This window comes from Corvus cornix, chromosome Z (genome assembly GCF_000738735.6).
Source record: "Corvus cornix cornix isolate S_Up_H32 chromosome Z, ASM73873v5, whole genome shotgun sequence".
Lineage (NCBI taxonomy): Eukaryota > Metazoa > Chordata > Aves > Passeriformes > Corvidae > Corvus > Corvus cornix.
The window spans coordinates 56,509,165-56,523,807 of record NC_046357.1 but is presented as its reverse complement, the minus strand read 5'-3'; the positions used below and the strand labels follow the sequence as shown (position 1 = coordinate 56,523,807).

The 14,643-nt window shown below is 37.5% G+C and overlaps 1 protein-coding gene across 8 annotated transcripts in view; it reads right to left on the bottom strand.

Annotated features, from left to right (window-relative positions):
• The window catches only part of TJP2 (tight junction protein 2), a 64,792-nt gene that overhangs the window by 9,052 nt on the left and 41,097 nt on the right, over positions 1-14,643 (bottom strand). For all 8 annotated transcript variants that reach the window (XM_019281967.3, XM_039566517.1, XM_039566516.1 and 5 more), the window contains 13 exons: positions 13,994-14,047; positions 11,910-12,034; positions 9,599-9,701; positions 8,551-9,124; positions 6,923-7,026; positions 6,627-6,780; positions 5,529-5,637; positions 5,287-5,426; positions 4,725-4,791; positions 3,398-3,548; positions 2,492-2,600; positions 1,591-1,801; positions 53-240 (listed from right to left, as the gene is read on the bottom strand). In XM_019281967.3, coding sequence (XP_019137512.2) covers positions 53-240; positions 1,591-1,801; positions 2,492-2,600; positions 3,398-3,548; positions 4,725-4,791; positions 5,287-5,426; positions 5,529-5,637; positions 6,627-6,780; positions 6,923-7,026; positions 8,551-9,124; positions 9,599-9,701; positions 11,910-12,034; positions 13,994-14,038 — 2,080 coding nt within the window. In that variant the 5' untranslated portion in view covers positions 14,039-14,047. The remainder of the gene's footprint in view (positions 1-52; positions 241-1,590; positions 1,802-2,491; positions 2,601-3,397; positions 3,549-4,724; positions 4,792-5,286; positions 5,427-5,528; positions 5,638-6,626; positions 6,781-6,922; positions 7,027-8,550; positions 9,125-9,598; positions 9,702-11,909; positions 12,035-13,993; positions 14,048-14,643) is intronic.

The window sequence follows — 14,643 nt, the reverse complement described above, 5'->3', positions numbered from 1 at the left end:
GCTAAAGCAGCCAGCAATAAATGGGCAGCTGGCTCAAAGCAGTCTCACTTACCTTCACGCAGCTGAACGCGCTCGTAAGCTGGGAATTTTGTGCTCACAGATACAATAGCTGTCAGATCTTCACGACTCTTCCTCAGATTCTTTTTCGCTCCAGATCGCTGGCCACGTGTTCTCCAGAAATCTGCCCTGTCACTTGAGCCGTCCTTTTGGGCATTTTGAACACTGGCCATCTGTTCAGCTCTGACACAGAAAGTAGACAGTTCAGAACCATTCAGAGAGGGCAAGGGGGCTTTCACTGACGAAAAACAGATTTTGAATGTGCAAAAGGTAATTTGCCATATAGGTAGGAAGGAGTGGAGGTAAAAGCAGGCATGTTCAGGTACCTTTGCCTTGGAGCAAACACATTGTCAGAACAATGCTCTGACTTGCCACAGCTCCAAGTTTCTGCGCAGGAATGAGTCCTGAGCTCTTAAAATGGTCACTTAACACAAGCATAAATGAAAGAATATGAATGCAAAGAGGTGGTGAGAGAGGGCAACTCAGAACTGAAGGCCCAAGAAATTACCGTCACTATTCTCCTCTCCATTAGGCCTCAAAAGTTAAGTTGCTACAGCATAGAAACAAAGGCTGGTTTGGTTAGATCAATTAACAGAGGGGCAAAAATGTACTCAGCAGGAAACAGACAGGGGAGTCACATAAGAAGCTTATTTCATAACTTGTGCATACCATGTAATTGTGAGCTTTTTCTTCCATCATAAAATCACAACCACACTCAAGAACTTAAAAGCTACAGTCCAAAAATTCAGCTACAGTCTGGTTGTTTTTTTAGGGGTCTTCTTCTGATTAATTGTAATACTTTTACTCATTGTACACATTGTACACATTATTATTACCTCCCATGAATTTTGACTAGGAAAGTATATTTAAGCAAAAGTATTGCTGTGGTTCACTCAATATTTCACACAAAAATACAGACTACAGCTACCAAAAAAAAAATAGCCTCAGCATAAATACCTAAAACACTATCCAAAAGGATATATGTAAGAAATTCAAGGACTGAAGTTCCTGTAAAAGATTAATCATCAGAGTATTCTTGCACACAGAGTCATGAGCTTTCTAAGGTGAAGGGGTTTTTGTTTGTTTAGTTTTTTTGTTTGGTTGGGGTTTTTTGTTTGTTTTGATTTGATTTGGTGGGTGTGGACAGACAAAGAAGAAGGTGGGGGAAAAAACCAAAAAGCAAACTAAAATAGGACCCACCACCCATTTTCTGGAAGAGGAACTGAAGCAACTAGTGCTCAAAGCTTGGTTAATTGCTGATACAGAAGCGCTAGGTCTGTGCTGCAAATACATGACCTAGTATGTAGGTAACACCACCCTCTCTCATTGTCTCCTTGCATAATGACATGGTTCTACAATCTGCAGTTTTTACAGGCACAATTCTTGTAAAAGTGAAGAAAAAACAATTCATTCATTTTTGTAGGGGGAAACAAAAAGGAAGACAGGTACGACATAGGAAGGAAAAATGACTTGGCGGGGGGGGAAAGAAATCTTACTTCTAACAATGGGTAGGAAGACATGGTGCCATCTTACCTGCTCTTATTTGGAATGAGACCCTTTTCCAGTTCATTTCCAATTCTCACAGCCAGCCAGTTTCCCAGTTTGCCATCATACAGTGTATCAACTACTCTAAATATCTCCCCTCTGGTGAATGCTAAGCTCTGTGGTGACTCTTTTTCACACTCAAAATGACTCCTGATGAAGAATGAATCTCCTCTGCCACAGGCCATGATGTCTCTGTAGACTAAAACAGGACCTCCCTTTTAGTTTATATGTTTTTACACTTGAAAGAAAGATAAAGCTGTGGTTCTAGCAAATACAGCTTTGAAATTCTAAACGTCTGCTCAGAAAGATGTAAAAAAATCAGACTTTCATTCACATTCACTGCCCTACACACACTTATCAGGAGTGTTCCATACTTGTATGTGTACAGGCCTTACAGCGCCGGGGCAAGGAGGTACTTGCACATTCCAAATGCAAAAGGCAGCTATGGTACTACAGTCTTACAGGCTCTTTCCTTTTCCCAACAGGAAAGCAAGAAGCTTTGCTTGCTCCTTAATTTCTCACAAATAAAACTGTCCATTTGCTGCTGACCAAACCCCTTCTGACTGCCAAGGCTCAGAAGAAAAGGAATGCTAACAGCAGATCTTCTCCCAGCTGCTACAGACAGAAAAGCAGAACAAACAGTATGTTACCACTTCTCAAGATTAAGAGTTGCTATTTGCTAATAATGAAAGACATGGTAAGTACTCGGAAAAACACACCACACATGCAGCATTGTATGTATGGAATACAGCTATCTTCTCAGCTATGAAAAGAAGAGTAACTAAAATGCTATCAAAAACAAGTGCAAGAGAGATGATTTGTGGTTTCACTGACAAAACACAGCTTAAAAGCTTCATAGATACACATACATTTTTTTCAAAGCACCTACCTTCATATTTGCTTTGAGCCAAAATTGTCACAGTTTCACCTTTGGGAATTTCTAAGAGATACAAAACAGCTTCTTCCCGAACAATACCTCTGAAGTCTTGAGTGTTTACCTACATACCAAAAAAACCCCACAACAACTGAAAAATCAACAATAAAAAGAATAACCACCGATTTTTCTTTCATCTGAAAATATCTTAAATATTCTCTTCCCTTATTATTTTTAAAAAGTTAATACAATTTTTGCTTGTGAATATTTTATTCCAGCTATTAACAGTAATCTTTCTGAAATAACAAGGTTCTGGTTGTACACTGCTAGATTGTTTCTTCAACTTTAACAGCCTCCAGAAGGGGCATGAGAAAAGAGGTAGAGAGAAAATGATATTAAAAAATCCACATGATATTATAAAAAATCCAAATTATATTATAAAATCCACATTATATTATAAAAAATCCAAATTATATTATAAAATCCACATTCCACGTGGATTTTTAGAAAAAGAGCAGAATGAAGGGATTAAGTGGCACAGATTTGATATAAATCAGAAACTTGAAAATTAAATCACCATAACCCAAACAAACCGGAGAAAGATGAAAGAAAATTACAATGGCCCCAATTTTTAACCCCTCTAAGATTAGGAAGAAACATTGTATAAAAAATTTATTGTCCCATCTTGCAGCATTTTTCTTGATTAATATTTAACTACTCCTTTCACAACATTATAAACAAACTAAAACTTGGTATACAATTCTCCTTCAAAAACCCATTTCTGTAAGATCCCTCCACCATATATACACCCTTCCAAAGCAATAATTTGATTTCCTAAGCTCATAATTTCTCCCATGTTTCGACTAAGAAGCAAACAAGAGTATAAAGAAGTTATTGCACTTCAGGGACACGTACTCATACCTTAAGGATCTGATCTCCTTCCTGCAGTCCCTCCTGATCAGCTGAGGTACCTTCTTGAATTCCAGCAATAAATATCCCTACATCATTTCCACCAGCCAGTCGTAGACCCACGCTGTCCCCCTTCTTGAATCTCACCATTTTTGTATTAGGACTACAAGATTTACAAACAGAAAAAGGAAGTAAGCCCAGATATTAAACATATAACAATATTAGGATGCCAAAAGAAAAAAAATTGCAACTCCTCAACAGTATCATATTAATAATATTCTTGTGCCCTTTCTTTCACTATATAGGCTGTATTTACCCAGGTAACTCTTCCGTGAAGGCAGGAAGCAGAGAATCTGCATTTTTCAGAGTGGAAAATGAACTAGGTGGAATGACTAAGTGGCATGCACAGACTTGACTGAACCGGGAAACAGGTCCCTGTTTTTGAAGCCCCAAAGTAGTTCCCTATCTACTGTATCCTCTCTCATATGAACACCTGTGGTTTTTGTGAAAACAGACTGAGTTATGAGTAATCATACCCATTGTTTATTCTTCTATAATCTAAAGAACTGTTGTATGAATTAAACTGATTAAACTATTTTCTTTACTGTTTAACATGTTTGCTAGAAGTCTTCAAATTTTCTTGTAATGAGAAATATTTCCAAGTATAATCTACTGAAATGTTAACAATCAGCCCTTCCACATTGCAGTGGAAGAGACTACTGGACTAGGCTCAGCTTTTTTGCTGTCAGAAAATGCCTGAGTGACCTTCCAACTCAGAGGACACTACTTATCTGTCAGCCATTCTCAGTAATACCCTAAGCCTGTATTATAAATTCCCCTTCACCAAAATAATCACTTGATTAATTTGCACATCAATGACAACATACGCAGGGTCCAACCCAGAAAAGATCTGAGAAGCAAATCCATTTAAGAAAATACACCAAGCTACAGAACATTTTCAGAACTTTAGGCTTCTCCTTACAATCCCAACACTCCTATTTCTTCAATTTCTGTATTGGGAAACTCGCAAAAGAACACTTGTAAATTGATTTCCTAGTAATAAAAGTAAAATAAAACAAAACTCTTGCATATGTTCCCATGCAAGCCCAGAAATACATGGTGCTCTATACCTTTCAGGTAGATTCCAGGCAGATGTTTCTAAAACTAAGTTGAACTCAAGTAACATCAGTTAGAAGCCATGTCACCTCTTTTCAGCATTAAGCTATAAAGGGAGTATCACTCCAAATGGGAGAAAGAACACAAACCCATGCAGCCAAGAATCAGGTACTGGTCACTGGAAGAATACAGAGTGCAAAAGAACTCAGCAAGTGCCACCTACCCATATATCGCTTCGTCTTCCGGGCTGGGTTTGAGAATTGTCCGTGTAACTGCTTTTGGCTGAGGCACTAAATGTAAAAGAAAGACAAAAGAAGTTACAGAGATATTGAAAAAGTTAAAAATGGCAGCAAGTTTTAGCTACCAGATAGCGATCAAACCCTTAATGCCAAAGATTAACACAAATTTAAAAATCAAGCATGTCTGACAAAAATTCATTTATTTATATTTTTTTAATTCTTGAAAAAGAACAGCAAGTTCAAGGAAGGGATACACAACTCTTTCAGGCAAGCTAGATCAGACTTTATTCGTCTCTTTAGGCACTAGGCTAACAGCAGGTGTTTTAGGAGAGTATTTGCTTTTTTCAGGTGGTATTTCTAATAGGCAACTGCTGTCAAATAATAGCAGGTGTTTCTTCCTTGCACCTTAAAGCAAAGACAGACCTCTTCTCTGTGTGTCAAGGTGGGGCTGACATGAAGAGCATACCAGCTTTGTCAATGTGGTTGAAGGAATAGACATTCTGTGGCCAGGGGAAAAAAAGGCAACCAAAGCCTTCAGGTTCTCACCTGCTGGGTCATCTTGGTACTTCATTTCTTTGTTTGAGTCTACAGCTGTAGCAGCAGGAGTAGCAATGTCACCAGTTGATGTGAATGGAGTAGGCATTGCTCCCATTCTGGACATCCTACTGGAGGGATCCTCTTTTGCACTAAAAGAAAGAAACAGAAAAAAAGTCAGATAAGAACGCATGTATTTGAATAACAACTTTGACAAGCATGATAAAAGTGAACTAGAGAAGACCCATTCTTACTTTGGTTTCTCTTTCAGTTTTTCATTGGATGAATGTGAATCTAGATCAGAATGATGTAATCTGTCGTCTTGAGGGGAGAATGATCTGTTTGACTCTATTTCAGAAATATCTGTAAAGAGAGTGGCAAATCAAGAAATGCATGATTTGTTTAAGTAATCTGCTCACCTGATCACCATGTGCATTTACAAAGTTTTCACATACAAGATACACTGAATATTTCAGCCCACTCTTGTTTCAAGATTTGACAAAGGTTCAAAAAGTGCCTTTTAGTGCTTCCACCCCTCCACCCTCCCAAAATATTTCAGGAAGGTCTCACACAACCTTTGAGAAATACACCCACATCACACAACTTCTTTGAGCATACCACAGTTGCATTAGCTAGTGTTAGCAGGCTTTGATTTGAGGTGTTATGGAGGTATCCAAACTGAAGACCACCTTCACATCAACAGTCCTCACATCATTGCCCTCCAGTGGCAAAGGAAACAGTGGCCCTTGGTTTTGAACTGCACCTCAGACTTCACACTACAGAAAGTTCCACCTCATATTCTGACACCAGAAAAGCAAGTATCTTGTTTGAAATAATATAACATCCTGCTCCCCCAAATATTCTGAGCACTTCCCAAAGCAAGATAATGCTAAGAGATACAGCTCATACACTTGTATAGAACAGGTACTAGGAATAGACACCAGTTACCCAGGGGCACTTAATTTCCTCTTGTCCTGACATTTCTTCCCTCCATTTGAATGCTGCCATGAATGTTAATGCCCTCAGAAGCAGAGACCAGTCCAATGCATTTGTTTTCAAATTTTTTATTAAAGCATCTGATTTGCTTGTTCCAAGAAATAAGACTGATTTTGCCAAGACCAACATTGGTTCTTCTATCTCTGCCCCTTCCTAAAACGTAATTATATGGTTACTACAAAATTATTTTCACCTCAAGAAAGGGGACTTGATGCTTAACAGACTATTACTTAGGTTTGTTTGTGTTTCATTATTTTTCTTAAAGAACCTAATATCACTCTACCACAGCAAAACAATATAAGGTCCATTTTGTCCTTGCACAGAGTCCAGAACTTTGGATCCACATTAAACCTCACCATCCATTTCTGAGTCACTGTCGTTCAGTGAAGGAATGTTGAGCAGTGTCTGCTTTCGGTCCCTGAGAACAACCAGCTGGAGTTTCCCACGTGATTTCTCAATCAATTTTCGGGCATCAGCTAAAGACATGTTCTCTGTCACTGTACCATTGATCTGGACATAAAAAGGCAACAATAACAAAGAAGTCCACATTGTGCTCAAGTTTAGTAGTGAACTTGACTATAATGTGACTTAGTTCAGAATAACCACCAAAACCAGTGCCTGCCAAACTGCTAGCAGTAAAACCAGAACAGACCTTGAGAATGATATCTCCTTCATGAAGGTTGCCATCTTTGGTTGCTAGGCCAGTACGGGTCATTTCTTTTATGAAGATCTGACTTCCAAGACGGAGTCCATATTCTGGAACCAAAAAGATAATGGACTATAGCTTAAAAGATGAGCAAGGATGCATTTTTAAAAAAACTACACAGTGCACATGCATCAAACACCATTATACCACGAGAGGAAAAAAAAAAAGAAAAAAACATAGGCCTAGTAAATCCACTTCACCCTAAGCTGAGTCTCTGATATTTGTGCTGCCATCACAACATGAACAAGCAACAATCCAAAACCAATTACAGTTGGATGATTGGTCTGTACCTCCAGCAGCAAAACTATGCCTTTGTTCTCGAGCTGCTTATTAACATACTGGACTACCTTCTCTCTGATTCATATTTTGCATGGCATAGGGGGGAAAAGGGTCAAAAGGCACTAATAGAAGTATTTATTTTCATCAGTTACTGCATGCTGACCCTGTCCTATCCATACTCCAGAAAATGTCTTGGTTATTTCAGGCAAAGAAATTTTTTTTACTCCCCTGCCCCCTTTTTACCCTGTGATCTAAATTACTTGGGTCAGTATATTTGCTATTTAAAACAAAAGGCAACATCCTTAAAATATGTGCATCCTAGAACAACAGAATGTTGTTCTCCTTTAAAAAAATCACAACATTTCAGCAAATCTGCAATGTATCCCTATGAATGGCAGAAATTATTACAGTATAGCTAAACATAAAAGTTAACAAATGCACCTTAAATTTCTCATTATTTGTATACCTATCTGCATTATCTTTACAAGTGGAAACTTTACATGCAGAGGAAGAAGAGGAAGAAGGAGAAAGGATTGTTGCCAGACTCAATGAAAAAAAGAGATTGACTCCTGCATACGAAGTTTAATTAGGAAAAAATTCTTAAAATTACAACAGGGCAGAATAGGAAAAAGCCCAACAACCACAACCAACCCCTCCAGAAATAAACCATCACCTCCCAAAAAAAATCCCAAACAGAAAAGAATGCACAACCTAATCTCAGACATGCTTTCCAGCACAAGTCTTTATTTCACAGTGAAAAAAAGGTCAGGCTTTTGGCTTTCATTTATATACTTCAATACTCAGCAAAGAAAGGCTGAAATACTGCTATTTCAGTATTTCAGCTGCTGCTATGTCAGTATTCTTTAATGACCAGAACCAAACAAACCTTATTATTAAAGGCAGAGTCTACTCTTCACCCTTTCTTAGCAAACCCTTTTGTAGTCATGACAAATGTAATCTGAATCATGATCAGATCCACGTTTTCCATCAGAACCAGAAGAAAAGGGCAGAGAAAATGAAAAACCAAGGACACAGTGGCTTGAAAGACTGAAATGATGTCGGTGAACAAATCTTTTTCAAAGGTAAAGTTCAAGGTGCTTAGGAGAAAGCATCCCAAATCAGCCAGGAAGAATGAAAGAACAACTTAAACTATCAGTTAGAAAAGTAAACACTTAACCTGTAATTTTACAGAATTACTTTCTGTAAAAGCAGAAAGTAATTCTGCTCTTCTCCTTTCCCTACCAAAACCCACGTTGTATTGAAAGTTGATTCCTCTCCTCCCCTACTATACCCACCTTCATTATGTCTGCCTTTTGTTAGGAGAACACTGATTGGTGGATCCTGCGGTCCAATGTACTCATGTTGGTGGTGTATTTCAGGTGAAGGACTGCGGGAACGAAGCCTGTCCCGACTACGACTCCTCATTTCCCTCCCATATCTAGGATCAGATAAAGATCCATGACTGTAACTGGGTGGACTGTAGTCTCCTCTGTAGTCCCGTTCATAGCCACCATCCCTGTCGATGCTCCTTCCCCTGCTCCGATCTCTTCTGTAGTCTCGATCCAAGCTCCTGTCAACGCTCCTACCACGACTTCGATCACGGCTGTAGCTGCATTCCCTGTCACGGTCTCTGCTTCGGTTACGCCCTCGGTCTTGCTCATCTCTATAGCTCTGATCCAGGCTGTTTCCCCAGCTTTGGCTGCGCCCTCCATTCCCACTGTGCCAGCTTCTCTCACTATAGCCGCTTCGAGCACTTTTGCCATCAAATTCTGCATGGTCATCCATTACATCTAGAGCTCTGTCCTCATAGTCAAGGGAGGGGCTTCTCTTCAGCGCAGCAGCCTGCACTTTCCTTGGTCTTTTCACTACCTGTTCAGTACAATATGAAACAAACAAACAAACAAAAAAACAAACTCCTATCAAAGATGAGAATGTGAAATTGAACAGATGAATATTCTTCATGTTTCAAATAGAGGTTGGGGAAAAAAAGAAGCAAAAACAATCTTCTATTTATTATTGGACAAGATCTATTGTATGCAGGACATCATCTGTCACACATAACTTCTATTTTGTACCACTCGTTATCCAGTAAAATAAACATTATAAAATAAACATTTTATTCTCAGTCTTTCAACAAGATAACTTTGTGATACTGTTGATTAACTTCCATTTGTTTCACCTGCAGAAACTATGTCTTTGTTTTATTTATTTTGTACTTTGTATCTGGCAAAGGACTGCTTTGCTTTATGCCTTTAAAGCACACTTTATAGAAGAAAACCAAAATCCTGACTGGTTACGCGGGTACATACCACTGCACACTGAATACATTTGGAATTTACTTACGATGGTGGCCACTTTTCCACTTTTCCTAAGCTGCTGAACTGCAAAAGAATGCAGAACATTTTCCATCGGGGTCCCATTAACTATGACCACTCGGTCATTTTCTCTGGAAATGGGGAGGGAGATAAAAAAGGAAAGAGAGGATTTAAGAGGAGTCTTCATGAAAACGGCAGAACAAAATCTTTTTTTCTTTTTTTTCAGAGGGAACCTTTAAATTTCATTCAGTTTAACAAGGAGTTTTGCTTTAAAACTGTGTTTGCTATATAAACACTACAGTATCTGAACATTAGAACCAGTTTTCAGTGCACCTAAAAACCAGACATTGAGCAGCACTATTTTTGTGTATATACTGTGTTCAGCTTAAGTACCTTGCCCTAATGTTTTTTAAAGAACATTTGTGATGAGTATTAAAACTTCTTTTTTAATTCTTTCAGGACTCCTAGTTTTTCACACCTAGTGCTAGACTTCTTTCACATAAGAATCTCACGGAAGCTTCAAACTGCTGCAGCCATACCTAACAATATTTAGGCAAATATTGACAAGTACAACTGCAGGACATTTTTCTGAAAGCCTGGTGCTCAGGTCCCATCTACTCTGTAGAAAGGTGATTGGGAGGAAAAAAACCCCAACAGAACTGTAATACACAAAAAGTCCTCCCTGCCCTAAAACATAGGCCAACTGAGATCACCAACTTTTCTGATCTCCTGCATATCAAATAGACCACTAACACCTAACTCACGTAACCCCCTATGAGATAGCCCCATAACACCTATTAATTTAGCCCCATAAAATTCATAAAGGCATTTCAATGCAAAAAGTGAAAAAGATTAAAAAAACCTCCAAATTACCACTCCTCATACTCCTCATATTGGTTTATCCTCGTGACTAGTCAGTCACTAACCTTACAGTCAGAGCATTAGCTCAACAAATTACTGGTTATTTTACCATTTTCTGCTAGATAAAAGAAATCTTTGGTACCAACTATTTTATCTTCATTACAATCAAATCACATCAAAATCTTCTTTTTAAATAAGAAGATTATATACTCTAGGCCTCCATTTGTAAGGCACTTTAACTCCTAAATGAATTTTGTGCCTCTTTTCATACCCTTCCAATTCCTTTTAGTGGATGAGTATGCCAGAACAGCAGGCTATATTTCAATATCAGTTTCATCCAGGTTTATGCAAGAATTAAAATAGCTCTCTGGACATACATCCAAAGACAGTATTGAACTTAATGTTGTAATATTATATCACGAGATCCATCTACCTGTGCTCATTTTACCCTAAAAAAGATAATAGGACTGTTTCACCCTTACACTCTCAAGGTTAGGCCTGTATTCTTTGATTTGCTAGACAAACAGCTTTGCATTCATTTTTCTTCAGAATGTGTTTTGTCTGAAAGTGCCCGAGTATCTTGGTATTCCCTTGCCAACAATTTACCTATGATCTTTCATAATTTCTGGACATGATTTCATTCCCAAATCACAAGTGATTGGATGACAGTGGTGGTGTGCAGGGATCTCTGCTACAAAATGTCAGATTTGTACAATTATGTTAAAAATGGTTTGTTACATGCTTTACAATCACCCTATTATTTAGCAACTCAACAACAACTCCCATGTCAGCCATTTCATTATCTGACCAAAAATTAATGTTTGCCAAAAAGGACAGAATCTACTCTCTTGAATTATTATTACTGCACAATTATTTGGCATTCTTTCAAATTGTCTAGTCCTCATCAGGTATTTCAGGTCAAAGGATGAAAAATAGATGTAGGATAGAAACTCTCAACCTACAGATTTAAAATCGTTTCTACATGATAGATGCTGCCTCACCAAGGATGAAACTATCAGACATACAACAAACTCTTTATTTCCATAATCTTTTTTTTCAGATATAAAATAAGTATTTAGCAAACCTTCTTTGGGCTGACTTAAGTCATTCATAGAAACTAATGACTGATCACTAAACGTGTTTACTGGAGGAAGAACAAGGAGGATGTTTTAAGATACTAACTATTTCTACTGTTTCTTTAAATGAAATGCAATCTTGAAAGAAACACACTTAAGTGTTAAAGACTTTTCAACACCACTGAAATTTAATATCTTACCAAACAGCAACTAACACCTCTATGTAAAGTTTACTTGTTTAGGTTGTCTTGGGTTTTTTTGTAAAGAGACATCTAGATTTTCAAGAGGGCACCAGATCTTGAGGGGATTAAATCACTAAGATTTCAACCAAGTGTTTCTAAAGGTTTTATGTATTCTATAGCCATGCCCCTCAAAATGCCAGATAGAGAAAAAAGTGCTTACTGAAGTAATCCATCTGCTGGACCACCTGGGAGAACATCCGAAATGACTATCGATGTTTCACCATTTTCAAAATGAGGGTTATCTCTGCCGCCAGAAACTGCAATCCCAAATCCTCGTTTTGAATCCTTTACAACGAAACCAAATACAGCAAAACTTGAATACATTGACTGGAATTTTGACAGGGAGGAACATAAATGTTCCCATGATGGCACTCTAAGTAGGTATTAATTAAAATATGATAGCTGCATGCAGAGTGCTACAGAAACACACAGTACCTCTAGATTTTGTAAGAAAGATTTAATTTACACATCCATGTAAACATGATGACAAGTTCCTATTTTCTAAAACCTCTACAGCCTTATGATTGTTAGTAATTAAGTAAAGAACTTACTAAATTTGCCTGCATTTTGCTTCATCATCCCACAGGTTATTTATACCAAATTTATTGTTAGGTGAATCTATTTTGTTAATGATGCTTGGGAAAGTGGAATAGCTTTCCCAGGATCCCATCTTCATTATGATTGCTAAGTAGTTTGTGATAACTACTTCTCAATCAAAATAACAAGATTATGGTTGATTACAAAGAGCAAGTAGTGAACTTATTCATTGTCTATAATCATCCTCTGTCACAATCAGCTACTTTAAATACGTAAATTATGTCAAACCTGTCATCATAGAAATAATACATCCATAGAAGTCCTAAGATGGCGTTCATAAAATCAAAGAAAGGCTTCACAGAATGCCAAGGAAGCATGTCAATAGCACTAGATCTGAGAACTGTTAGTGTAACTGACTGCTGACAGCAAGGTGAGCACAAAACCACACAAGTTTAATTTTATCAGCTATTTAACATACACATCATATCACTAAAATTACAAATTATGCTTTTTGAAAAATAGGTTTCAACATAGTGGCAAAGTAACACATCAAATTAAAGTCAAGCTTTTCCTCCAACACCCACTCAGCATGTGTAGTTCATAATATGTCACCTCGTGTTCCACTAATGCTGATAGTAAGTGATTGTTTCTTTGAGGAGAAAATTTTCTTTTAAAACAGCACTTCACTTGCTGCACCTTAGTTTTACAGGAAGCAGTCTGATGCTTTACACAAAAACAATATAGATTCAAAATAATGGTAAAATTCAAAGGTAGTGGCTGACACAGCAAGTTCAGTAGCCCTTTGCCATCTCAGTAGCCTAAGTCTGTCTCTGTGGTAAAGAAGTGATGCTAATTTACAGGATACCTGGAAATTACAGGTCCTGCCTACCTCTGTAACCTAAAAACCAACCCTTTCTCAACTATACTTTCTCACATGAAACAAGCTGTGTAGAAAAGATTGTTATTTCACCTTGGGTCATCAAGTTCAGTTCATTGCAGAAGACATGAAAAAATTTGGGCAGCTCAGTACAGGCTGCTCACTGAACCCAATCATCAGAACAGCTGGGAAGACCACCACCACTGAAGCCAAAATGCACACCTGGTACTGTGGTGTGTCAGCCTAGCTATTAAAGAACACAGACAGAAGTGCTCTATTTTCTTTAATTCAAACAGACTCCACTCGATGAGATACTTCCTCTTTTCTTAGAAAAAAAACATTAAAAGTGACACCTATAGTCCACCTGTTTTATAAGTTTTAATGACAGTGTTTTGCCACTGGGTTCTACACTAGTAGATATTAAAGTATATTACAAAAATAAAATCAGTGGAATCCTGTTCAGTGATTATTACAAAGCTTGGACATTAACCACAACCTGCTTGGCAGAACCATCTGCTTTATTTTTAAGACTCTTCAATAATGATTTTAGCTCTGTGGCTGACATGTGGTATATTATACTGTCATTATAAAGACCAAACAGTAGCAAATATAGCACTTAAACTGTTAATTGAATTTACTCTTAACATTAAAGAGTCACACTATTTTACGAGCAGCAACTAAGCTTTAAAATAAAAAACATATCTGATTTGGACAAGTAATTAATCCTATTCTAGACTCAGATATGCTAATAACATCAACTGCAAAACATATTCAGAGTAAACCAGTGCTTGAATATTTGAAAACTAAAAATATAACAGGCACTCACTCACCTTTTGTAAGGTCACTGTGTACTGTTCCCATATCAGCTCTTCCATGCCTGGGGCCTGTTGCACACAGAAACCAATTAGTAAAACACACAGTATGTAACTATTTAACTTAAAATATGAAATACCCCACTAAAGCACAGGTTTAAAAATAATATGCATATTCTAATATTTTGGGAGAATTCGTATGAAATTTATGTATTTCAATTAATGACAATTTTTCTTTAAAAAGGCAAAAAATATTAATAGGTCCAGGGTGGTACAATCCCTTCATGTTTCACTGATTTAACAGCTCATTCTCATTTTCTGGAAAAGTCTTATTCAGCAAAAGCATTTAATTCAGATCAACTAGCATTCTATAGCCCTGATTCAAACAACACATAAAATACTTATGGAAGACCTTTCTGTCCCAGTACGCAGTAAGATTAGCAGTTGAAAGTGAGGTTTTCAAAATGAACTAGACTTCAGATCTCTTGCTTCTTGTTCATGTGGTTTTAAGAAAATGTTTTGTCCACTATGAATTTCATAACTAAATATCTAGGTTCCCATCAAGAAATGAAAATTTACAGGAAAACGCAATGTATCACTATATAGTACAGGTATAGCCATTTCTGTGACACTTCTCAGAAACACTTTTTTTCCACATTGCCAGTTAA